At 40.4% G+C, this 12,409-nt stretch overlaps 1 protein-coding gene across 5 annotated transcripts in view; it reads right to left on the bottom strand.

Moving 5' to 3' along the window:
• OSBPL1A (oxysterol binding protein like 1A) overlaps nt 1–12,409 on the bottom strand; it is an 80,770-nt gene that overhangs the window by 25,252 nt on the left and 43,109 nt on the right. For all 5 annotated transcript variants that reach the window (XM_050892189.1, XM_050892188.1, XM_050892190.1 and 2 more), the window contains one exon: nt 5,879–6,041. In XM_050892189.1, coding sequence (XP_050748146.1) covers nt 5,879–6,041 — 163 coding nt within the window. The remainder of the gene's footprint in view (nt 1–5,878; nt 6,042–12,409) is intronic.

The following is a 12,409-nucleotide window of genomic DNA, read 5'->3' as shown; positions in this document are numbered from 1 at the left end:
TGTCTCCATCCTCACCAGAGAGAGTAAGATCTAGAAGCACAAAGAAGATCTTTCCTTTCATTAAAAACATCCCCCCATCCTCGTCAACACAGTACTGAAATTAAGCCAGTTGCTAGGGAATGAAAAGAACTGCCAGCTGGTGCTGAGGATATGTTAAAAAAGTGGACTGGCACTCCGAGAATCTTCTCACAAGTTTCCCCAAATTTGTCAGTCTAGTTCTGTGCCAAATTATGATATAACATATCAAAGCGTTAGCTTGGTGGGTACTATATATAACAAGTAGGATAAGGTGAAGCATTTTTACTGGTGGACAAGTCTGTTACATAAAACACAGATTTCTCCAGAGATCATAAGCCCAGGTAGTCAGGAAAACACTGTTGTGTATCCAAATATCACAGAAGAGGAGACACTCTAGCAGCGTAACACAACTTGGGCCTCAGCATCCTGACCGCATGACAAGCTATAAACCCCTTCAAGGTAAGTATTCCACCTCTCTATTGAAAGAGCTGCTCAACTGTGCCAACAGTTATCATGATAAGAAAAGCATGAAGCAAGCCTGGTAACATAAAGCAAAGAGTCTGCCTCTTGTAAGGCTCCTTTCTTCTCCCATACCATCTGCGACTGTCTTGGTTTCAGACAAGAGTCACGACACACAATTTCCCTCAATTTGAGTTTCTGCAACAGACCTAGGACTCCAGAGGTGGAAAGGGAAGAATAGGTAAGCTTCATCAGAACTGCTGACCACTCTCTGATATGCTTCTCAGTGTAACAAGGGTTTTTAAACGCTACATATGATCAGTTCTCCTAATGCTGGCCTTACACTGCCAAGAGACAATTACGCTGGATGAAGCTCAGCACCTGTAAACCTCTCCAGAGCTGTAGACATTGACCAGCCAGCCTTCTCCAGGGCACGTGCCTTACTTAATACAAGAGCATGCTATACAATAAAGAACAGTAGAAGAATGAAACCAGACACTGTTATAAGAAATTGCTCGAGACATCTCTCCCATTTTCCTGAGAAATGGCTCTCATTGAGAAAGTATGTCTACAACAGCTTCTGTCATCAAAGATCTCAATCTCCAATCCGTAAACCTCAGCTACCTCCTCTGACCCAACAAGCTTCACAAGCCTTGAGAGTTTGTTTAGGTGTCAGAGTGAACAAGCCTAGTATTGTATTGTGAGCATAAATCAACAGGCAACTCAAACTGAGCTTCTCCCTGTGTACTTGCAGCTAACTCTTTTCTGAATTAAGATTTGCATACTCCCCCGTCATTGCAAAAAAAGATTTATATTCACAAGTTGCTACAGAGCAGCTGTCAAACAGATGACTAGGAGAAAATGAGATTTTTTTTTCTATTGAACTTAAGAGGGTGTGGGCTGAGGAGGGGGGAGAAGGAATAAGAGTCCCTGTTCAGAAGCCAAAATTTTTAAGTGATCTTTGAGACAAGACCAGGCTGACTAGGAAGCACTCCAGCTCACGAAACCTGAAGTGTCAGGGTAGTAGTAAAAACACCAGCTACATTTTGCAAGAGTGGGAGAGCAAGAGGAAACAGCAGGAGCAATGACAGAAACTTAACTCAAGGAAAGTTCATCTCCTATTGCAACAACTGGTAAGTCTTCAGTTCGGATAGAAAAGTTTGGCCAATGTATCTGATTAATAAATACACCTGAGAAAGGTAGTGTTTAACCACTGGCAAGGTTGGGCTTGAATTCTGACCAGGCGTTTCCCATCCCTCTGAGATACCCAAATTCATTTTTTTAAACTATATTCAAGGCAAGAAGTCCACAGGCAGCAGTGTTCTCGCAGAGGTTGAGGAGTATTCTCAGTACATGTTCAAAAAAAGCCACTTGACAAACTACCCTAAACATGGAAGGAAAGGGCAGTAAGTTTCTGTGCTTTTTTTGCACAATTTTTTACTTTGAAGTGAGCTGATAACTGGAGACAAACTAGGAAGCGAGCAAAAGCAACAGAACTAGTCTACTACTACTTGTACCATTTAGGAGCATTATTTATAAACACAGCACCCATTAGTGGTACATAACAGTTGAAGCTGTACTATGACAGGTTAGTTTTAGTATAATCTAAATACTCCCATAGCTAAATAACTGCTTTTATAGTAAGATCACATCTATGTAAAACCATCAATACCCCCCTCAACACACACAAAAGCTGTGTTTGCAGAAAATCCCCACCTCTCAGATAAAACCCGTTAAAGAGAAAAATCAGGACAGTTCTAAGCTCTTCCCAAATTGGGTGTGCAATTTGCATATTATCAGGGAATCTTATCTGCAAGGCAAAAATCAAGTACCTTCACCTGCTTAGCCATTTTTCAGCATTATGGAGGGACTCTGTATTTGTATTCCGTTTTCATATGCTTCCTGAGATCTGTATACTTAACCAAAGCTAGTAACTTCTCCAGCTCTCTAGGAGATACCATTGGTCTTATTAAATTTTGCTAGTTGTCTAGTGCTTCTTCTCTTCCCCAATGCCCCGCCCCCCATCCCACCCTGCTTTAAACATAGAAGAGTTTGACACATGTTAAGCATTCAATGCTGAAACCGAAAGCTCCAGCACTCCGTGGGCTATCGAGTTTAATTACACATTTCCACCACTCCCACAATGAAAGGATCAGCGCACTGGGAAGCACTGTTAACTGACCTATTGCTATCAGAGTTCAGATTAATAACACCCCTACACTGTTCTTAACACTGGATATCATGCTTTGGTAACACAAATAGCTCCCATTTCCTGTAGGTTCTTCCTTTCAAGTTCAGTGTCTACCGCTCTCCCATTGCAAGGATTTAGGAGTTACCACAACAGTCAGAAAGCACTGATAACAGCATATCACTTAAAAATAAAAAGAAACTTCAGCAAATAAACTACTACTACAGTAAGCAATCTTACCACATTACAAACATTTTCGTCACCACAGTTTTGGAAAAGAAAGAGGATATTTCTGTAATTGTGCCCACAATTTCTACAAACAGAACTACACAACACAGACTGATCAGTGACCAATTTAGTCTATGCCAACATTAGCAGGTAGCATGGCTCAGTTGGAGCAGATTTGCAAGCCAAACAGATGGTGCTGAGGACATGACACTTGAACTAGATACATTTCTGGTGGTGGTCTCTTCAGATTAGCTCTACTCTCCTACCATGGACTGAGAGTCCAATAGCAACCGGACCATATCTTCTGATTCAGCTTCATTCAGGAGTCTGATTCATGCAATCAGATTGCTCTACAATGTGAATCAGAGCATGGTAAATGGGGACAAGTAGCTGCTGCTGTGAACATATACTTTCTAATACACTTCTTGTTCAAAAACCTGTTTGAAAAGTCTTGCATTGCTCCGAATTGTCACAGCTAGTGATACTTTTGTTGAGAGTAAACAAGCAGAAGTGTCTAATATGCAGACAACATTCTTTAAAAAAAAAACAAAAACAAACCCAAAAAGCAGCAGTGGCTGCTTCTTTCAACCTGTCAAGTCAAAGCTGACGATTCTTCAGCTCAAAGTGCAAGCCTAGTTATGCAATACTCTCACTTCTAAACTCACTCCTACAGTGGCGATTTAAAAATTCAGAGAACTGTAACTAGAAAAAGATGGTATCCTAACAGAAAAAAAATCTCTCGAAGTAGTGGCATTTTTCCACTGACAGACATTATAACTTGTCACACTTGTGTGTTTGCTCAATCTTCTATACAGCCTAGTAAGATAATTCATGAATATGTCTATTTATCCAAAATCAATATAATTTAACTTCACAAATACTATCAGATTGCAAATCAGATTTAGCAAAAGTTTTGAAGACTAAGTCCTAGTAGTTTAGATTTCTGGAGATACAAATTTTTAGCTTCTGACAATCAGGCCTAGTCTCTGCTCTCTGTTATGAAAATATTTATGATCATATCCCCTGTCTCATTGGCCCAAGAAAGAAGACCCACATTCCCAAACTCTAAACCAGTGTCAAATATCCCTGACTCCTCTGCTCTCACTGTATTCTTGTCATACAGAGACAAGAAGCCTTCTAGTTGAGACTCCACAGACAGAGCAGAAAAGCAAGAGGGTTAGAAAATACTACCAGGATCCCAGTGACTAGCAAAAAAACCCACCCCAAACCACACCCACAAAAAACTAATTCCTTTTGTGCTTACAGTGAAAGTCGTAACATGCATCCAGCAGCCAGGAAAATATGTCACATTTCCCTTTCTCTAGCCGCTCCCCACCCCCCAAAGTCAGAGTGCCCTTCCCCCAAACACCTGCCTTCAGGGACAGAGAGGACCCTAATCACTGCAAAGCACTGAATGTGAACAACCTAGAGAAGAGAATCTAACACAAGTCTGATGAAGTTGACAGACAATCAAGAAAGTGAATCTGTCCTGGAAAATTATTTAAATTGCAATCAAGATAAGTTATGTCAAGTAACTTCTCCCGAAGGAGAGAGAATTGACATATATGGGGTTTTTTACATGTGTGTGTATATATATATGCTCAACAAGTTTCACAGTTACACAAATCCACTCGATGCAATTTGTTTGCAGCTTCCAAGTGACAAAACCACCACCTCTCCCAACTACAGAGGAGGCTTTGGACACTTTCATTCAAGAAGATTTAGAGACCAGGTCAGTTATGAGATGTATAGACTAACAGCTCTTTAAAGCTGAGTATTCTCTCATATACACAAAGCAAGCCTGGCTGGAGAGACTACATTCCAGCAGCACCAGATAAACAACTATTCTCTGCTTTGTTGCGACAAGCAAAAGAGCCTGAGGCCTCTCAGCAGAATTGTTCTTTTGGTTCTGGTTGAAGAACCTGTTTCTAGTGTTCCTCAATCTCTTCTCCCCCTTGAAGACTTGATAAATTTGTTACTGTGCGAAGCAGCAAAGTCTGCTGTTGATTCATCGTGTTCCGGTGCTAGTGCTATACTTGAGCATAGACTCCACTTTGCCTGTTTCTATTCTCTGCTTAAGTTGTGCACTGCAGAACACCTATCGAGTCTGGGAACACCGCTTTTCTCATCTGTCAGAAGCATCAGACAGTTCAGCTCACAGAAAAAGTAATCCCATACTTGCTCGTGAAGTATGCCATCACAACCTAATTATCTGCTACAGTTGGACTATGTTCACCCTCAAGCTTTTCCCGATCCTTCATAGCTGCAGACAGCTGTGTGCTGCAGGATCACCCAGTTAGAGCTATTATTGAGCTACACTAGGTAGAACCTCTCTATACAAATGCATGTTGTAATCATCTTATGCAGTTTGGAGTTTTCCAAAATCACTATTTGCATGTTCTGCCCATGAAAATATGAAAGATACTGAACTGAAGAGCAGACAGGGAAAGAAAAGATACTTCAGAAATGCACGCAGGATTTTGATTCATGCTTTTCTTCCACCTGTGACACTCAAGGTATACAAAAGTGAAATAGAACAAGCCTTTCTTAATGTCATTATCCCTCAAAACTAGTGATTTTTATGGATCCATTTTAACAACAAAACAAAATAAAAAACATACACCACCACGGAGAAAGCAAGTCAGAAGGCTACCAGATACAGTTACATCTCCTAAAATAGGAACCTTAAGTTTTGCTATTTAAAAAAAGGGCGTAGACAGCCAAGCAATCAGATCTTTCATGACTGCCCTGTGGTTTTGTAACTTTTTGTCATGCTAAGGTGAAACAATACAATTCTGCAGGTGAACTCAGGGAAAATTTGAGAGGCCCGCTCATAAAGCACATGAAGCATTCTCCTAAAATTAGTTCTACATTAGAAAGGCAGAGATTTCACTTAAAGTGAGACTGTTCCCACCCCCTCACCTCCCCAAACACATTCACCACTCGTACTGGCTACACACTCATGTTCTGGACATCATTACTTACCTGAAACAGCATCATAGAACTGCTCTTCACTGATGATGCTGAGAGGCGGAGATCCCTTAACCAGAGACTGCTCTAGTTCATGGTGTTCGGTAGCTAGTGTCTCTAATGCTTCTGATAAGATCTTGTTTTTCTCCTGCTCATGCTCCAGTTTCAAATTCCTCACCTATAAGTAGACACATGTATGAATAAAATCTCATCTCTCCGAAGAATGTGTAGCTGGAAGCTATTCAGAAAATAGACCTAACAAATAAACAAACAGCAAACAGCTGGAACTGAAGCCACATGGATTAATGAGAATATTACAGTATTTTTGCGATACAATAAGGTTGTTACTCAGCATTTTCAGTAGTTGAGAAATCTGACAAATAAGATCTGACAGTGTAAATCACAATTCCACAAGTGAATTCAAGCCAGATAACTATACCTTAAAACTGAGGGGAAATATTTACAACTCTACTTGGATGACCTTAACTATGGAGTTAGTGATTGGTTTCTACACACACCAAGCTCCTTGTACTAGTCTGCTCTAATTTGGGCCAAGCAGCATCATCTAAATTGAATTACAGAGCAAATGTGAATGCCAGCTACAAATAACTGCAACTGAACTATGAGCTGAAAACATTTAACCCTGAGGATTACAGAAGGAGGTTAAAAAAAGAGATTCCTCTACTAACTGGTTTAACATTGATATAAACAGCCCTCCCTCCCCACTCCCAAAACAGTTTACAGAGGAGCTGGAAGCTGACAAAAAAAGAAGCCCAGCCATCAGATGGTGGACCTTTTTTTAAGCCCACACATGCAATCGGCTCCAGAGAGGATGATGTTATCCACGTTTTGAGTCCAGGACTAGTAATGGGAGAGCAACATGTCCTTCCTATTTCCTCCTCGGTTTTTTTCCTGGTGCTTTCCTGCCTCCTCTTTCTGCCAGGGGAGAGGAGAGGGCCGTAGCTGAACGCTCGGGAAGGGCCTCTTCTCCCAGCCCAGCAAGGCTTCAATGTGCTACTCCTCCTTCAGTCCCTAAACCATTGACTCTCTTCCTTTCTCCCTTCTAGTCCCTTTTTAAAAGCATCCTCAACTGCTGCCTTGTCCTCTAGTTTACTCTCAAAGGTCAGTTTACAACACTAATTCCCCCTCCACTAAGAACATGCAAGGACATGACAATTAATCTCTTGGAACAGTTACAGGGACAACTTACACACTTTCCTAAGCAACTTACACATATACCAACACTACCTTTTTGAATCTCATTTCAGAACTGTTCGTATGTCCTATCTGGTTACATTTTACATTAAAGCTTTACTTTGGAAGCTTCAGCCCCCTCAGTTATAACCACCACTCAAACAGTGGATTCAGAGTTGGGCACAAATGAGGGGGTGAAAATTTAGAGGCTAGAAAGGAGATATTGAAGTAGATTTGCCACTTCCAGAGAAGAGTTTCTATGCTGGCAGTAACATATCCTCTGGAGAAAGATTTATGGAAGAAATTTTCACCCCCTCAGTTGTGCCAAATACTAGATCAGCTGGTTTGGCTGCCAGGCTCTGAGTGTAAAGGGGCAATCCAATTAAATGATAATTAAAAGAGTATAAAATTGGGTTGCTAATTGAAAGCAATAAAACCAGTAAGTCACTTACCGTCTAATAGTTTTACCTTGAACAAAATGAAAAAAGTCTGGACTAGTTACTGTCACTTTCATTTAAAGTTCACTCTGACAGTACCAACCAGGCCAATTACTACAATGTTTCATACAAATCAGACATGCCACTGCAAAAGATCTGTTATTAAGCAGTTTCTGCAGCAGTTACATTTTGCATGCTATCAAATAGTTAAGGAACTGCCCATTTAGAGAAGCAGCATCAATATTTCACTCAGAGAGGGAGGGTGGAGGACTGAAAGTAAAATAGTACTTTTCGTTCTTATAAAAAAGCAAAGTAAAACCAGTTATTAAAATGGTATTTGCAATTTTTTTTTCAGTATTGAATTAGATGTCTTTATGCTCTAATGTTTTGTTTTGCTAAATGATTTGAGTGATTTAAATCTTTACCTAAAACTTAAGTTTCCATGTTACTTAACAGCAAATTGGAAGAAAATTGAAATATATCTAACAAAATCCAGATGAACCTTTTTTTGCATCCTCTAAAAGCACAGTAGTGTTACTAAATAAGCAACAACAGATATAGGCTTAAGACACCACGCCTCCCCCAAAAAAGTCTCTTATTGACTTTAAGGTTCCTCTGCCCTACCATAATGTAGAGCTATTCAGAATTGCAGAAGGTGTACTAGAAATAAATTCCCTTTTTGGAAAATAAATAGCCAGCTTTACTGTAAAGTTCACTTTACTGTGTACTTCCAGGCTTCCTAGCTGCCAAACACTTACTAGTACAGCAATTACACACTACTAGTAGGTAACAAAAAAATGCTTTTCAGCTGTTACATAAGGAGCACAGCTAGCCAGAAGCTAAGGAAAAAAGAAAATGTGTAAGTTTGTTGCTTGTAACCTTTGGGATGTTCATTCATATCTGAATGAACTGGTTTTAAAGCAACCTTAATTCAATATTTGGGGGCTGGAGATGAAGGTCCAATATAAAACTTCTGTCAACAGTACTGAGCTTGTGGGATGGACACACACATTCAGAGAGCCAAGAGGTAGCTCTACAAACCTCTACAGCCTACTACTCGGTGAAGTACTAGGTACTAGTCTACACTAGTAGCTCTTTGAAGGTAGTGGTCTTGAACTACTCTCTGTAACTATACTATATTCTTAAGCACCAAAACAGTTCTACAGTGTCAATGTGATAACAAAACAAAAAAAGAGATGGTTCTACTACTATTATTTGACTGATTTCATCTGTAGAAAAGCAATGCTTGCAGAGATAGAGCTAGTTCAACCTTCATGTACTCTACTTAAAAATACCGATATCACTGGAGAAATAATCTTGTTTGAAATAAGCATACTGTTTGTTTGGTTTTTTTAAACACAAAGCAGCTTTAAGCAATACCACCATTTTGTCACCTTGTCTTTTATTATTGACAAGACATGTCCTAAAACCTTCTTGCAGTAATTTGACTGTAAAGGCAGGATGTTTTGTTTTGTTTTTTTTCCCAGAACCACACACTCCATTCTTCCATGCTTAACAAGAAATATGCAGGCAGATTGGCACTATTTTCAAAGCATAAGTTTATTGAACAACACAATTGACCAACTGAGTGATAGGTTTCCCCAAAATGTAAGCAGTAGATTGCCGTTATGCATAATTTTGCCATACTCTATTTTTCATCCACAAGACTTGGCCAATGATTAAGTTCTGAGGTGACTTATTCCATCTTCCTGGCTACTCCATCACCATTTTTGGAGATGACACTTCAGCTTTACCCTCTTCCCAAAGTTTTTTCTTCCCCATCCTGTCTTTCTTCAGTGCCTCAACACAAAAACAACTGCAAGATTACAGAAGGAACCTCTAGACTAGTTTTAAAAATGCTTATTAACACAAAATCTTTAGGATCTATGTATAAAGCAGGAAGATGGGCATAAGACAACAAAGAAAACACCTGCTTTCAGAAGCATACGCATTTCAGTCTATTAAACTGGACACAGATAGACCAACATTTTTCAGTGGAGTATCACTTGATTTCATGAAGTTGCATTAGCTGAGTACTGCACTATTTTACATAGTGACACAAGTATTTATGTAAGTGGTGTGGTTTAACCCAGCAGGCAGCTAAACACCACACAGCCATTCGCTCACTCTCCCCCAGTGGGATGGCGCACAGAATCGGAAAAAAGGTAAAACTCTTGGGCTGAGATAAAGACAGTTTAATAGGACACAAAAGGAAGGGAAAAATAATAATAATGATAAAAGAATATACGAAACAAGTGATGCACAATGCAATTGCTCACCACTCGCTGACCGATGCCCAGTTAGTTCCCGAGCAGCGATCCGCCCCTCCCAGCCAACTCCCCCCAGTTTATATACTGGGCATGACGTCATACAGTATGGAACATCCCTTTGTCCAGTTTGGGTCAGCTGTCCTGGCTGCGTCCCCTCCTTGTGCACCCCCAGCCTCCCTGCCGGCAGGGCAGTATGAGAAGCTGAAAAGTCCTTGACTTAGTGTAAGCACTGCTCAGCAACAACTAAAACATCAGTGTGTTATCAACAGCATTCTCATCCTAAATCCAAAACACAGCATTATCCAGCCACTAAGAAGAAAATTAACTCTATCCCAGCCAAAACCAGGACAATAAGGTAGTAAATATCACACCAAAATGATCCAGGTATCAGCGTATACACAGCTCTGAAAATCCAGTCTGAGCATACCCAGGACAATATCAGAAGAGACATTTTAGTGACAGCCTGCGTAAGGCACAGCTTGTGATACAGCCATGATTTCTGTACCTTTAGTAGTGGTGCCTGAGCTGAGAAAGAGACAGATGGCAATTCACACCATACTGGGTTCAGCTCCTCATCCTCCAGCTATGGAATGGCTGTCATCTTTTTGATCCCTGTTGCTGGTCCCCACAATGCCAGTGCCACCATCAGCGTTATAAGCTTTTCACTGAGCCTTGCGGGGACAGCGGCACAGAGTGCTCTAGCGACCCTGGCATGAGGCCAGCTGAGTTCCCAATGCTCAACTGGTCAGGCTTCCTACCTTAACCTTGTGAGGAGCTACTCTGCACAAGAGCTATTACAGTTATCAATAAAGTTGGGCTTGTGCTTGCACTGTTAGACAATGACAGTTAAGATCAGTCTTGTTTTCATCTCTAAAGAGAATATTATTATAGTGAAACTTCAGATTTATAATCGCTGATAGAAACTATCTAGCTTTGTCTCACAGAAGTAAACAATCATTCAATCATTAACCTTCCAGCTACGCACAGAGCTATAACCTGATACACTGACACAGAATCACCAAGACTTCAGTATCTAGGTCAGTGCAACAATTGATTTTTTAAAAAAATACTTCTCCATCTGAAGAGGTTTGATATCCAAGTTCTGGTAACTGGTTTCACTTCTGGTTTAACTGAATGGAAATCTGGTTCCAACAGCTTCCCATAAATATTTGAGTTCTTCAGGCTGCAAGCACTGAATTGTGAGTTTAAATAGTAGAATTGAATAGTAAATTGATTATTTTAGCAGTCAGACCTCTTTTTATTTTATTAAAAAGAAAGCAACAAGCTATTTGCAGACACTTCTATTGTCTTTCCATGCTATTAGCAATCCTGCTAAGCATAAGAGCATGGTTTAAAAGTTAACTCCTTCACTGTGTATTACTAGTAGAAAGTTCATGTTATCTATTCCAAAATATCAAAGAGCTTATCTGTGTGTAACAAACACCAGTCCCATTCCCTTCTGTACCCTCAGCTTCCATGAAGTAGGTGGGGGACTAGTAACACGCACCAAACCACTTTTTTTTTTTTTTAAAGCCTGAAGTCTTGAACTATATCAGCGCAGCCTGTAACCAAGGCTTCTCTGTCCATCCTGAAGACATCTCAGTACAATACACAAAATACTTGCTTTGTTTGGTGCTGGATGCTTTTAATTTAAATTAATGCCCAACAACAGTGGCACTTTTGTGGGCTAGGAAAGGGTCACACCACTGTATGCCCAGCTAATAAATGATCATCTCAGCAACATGCTATCGCAGCTGCAAGTAAATCCTAAAAACACCACATAGCAAGCAAGGCATAGAACAAATACAGACACCTCAACAATATGTAAGGCTACCTGCCTTTAACATTAGAATAGTAAATTAAAAGACAGCATACCTTAGAGCTCTAGGTTCTTCTGGACTGAGAGAGAAAAGGCAGACTTCACAACACTACAGCGTGATTTAGTTGAATTTTACTTTCAAAAGCACTCAACTTCAGTATTAGGAATAAGAATGCCCAAAATATGCAGACTTTCGAGTTGTGTAGGAAGGAAGAACCACCTCTTTCACATAGCAACCACCAGGGGATCTGAAGCCAGACTCTGCCGGAGTGTCAGTACACCGCGTACCAATTCTGCTCTGCAGTAAGCTGAGTGCAGGAAAGCAGCCTATGACGCTGCCTCGCCAATGTCTCTGACTGCTCAGAAGTGGGGGTTTGGTTTTCAAAATGAATGGCTTTGTCCAACTGCCACAGAAATTCCATCCTCCCAAAAACGTCACCACTTATGGGACATTTGCCACGAAGCACAGACACAAGGTGCCAGTTTTCAGCAGCAAGCTAACACCTGGCTGGAAATTAACACAGAACCAAGGAATTAGAAAAACACTGCTATAGTAGAACTGACAGTTTTCTGTAGACATCTCCTGACGCTAAGAAATGTAATCCTGCTTTCTGTAATGAAGTAAATGCCAGTCAAACCTGCCACTTGCTTCACACTACATCTATTTATATGAAACTCTTAGTTTCCAAGGTCAGGTACTCCAACAGGACATACTACCCTGAAAGGCAGAACCTACAAAGCTCTGTGTTGTAACACATTACACTATGGAAAACTACTCACAGGAAGCACTGGGAATCCAAAGCGAGGATTCTTTCCCTTATTCTGT

This window comes from Gymnogyps californianus, chromosome 2 (assembly GCF_018139145.2).
Source record: "Gymnogyps californianus isolate 813 chromosome 2, ASM1813914v2, whole genome shotgun sequence".
NCBI lineage: Eukaryota > Metazoa > Chordata > Aves > Accipitriformes > Cathartidae > Gymnogyps > Gymnogyps californianus.
This window is presented reverse-complemented; position numbering and strand designations above follow the sequence as displayed.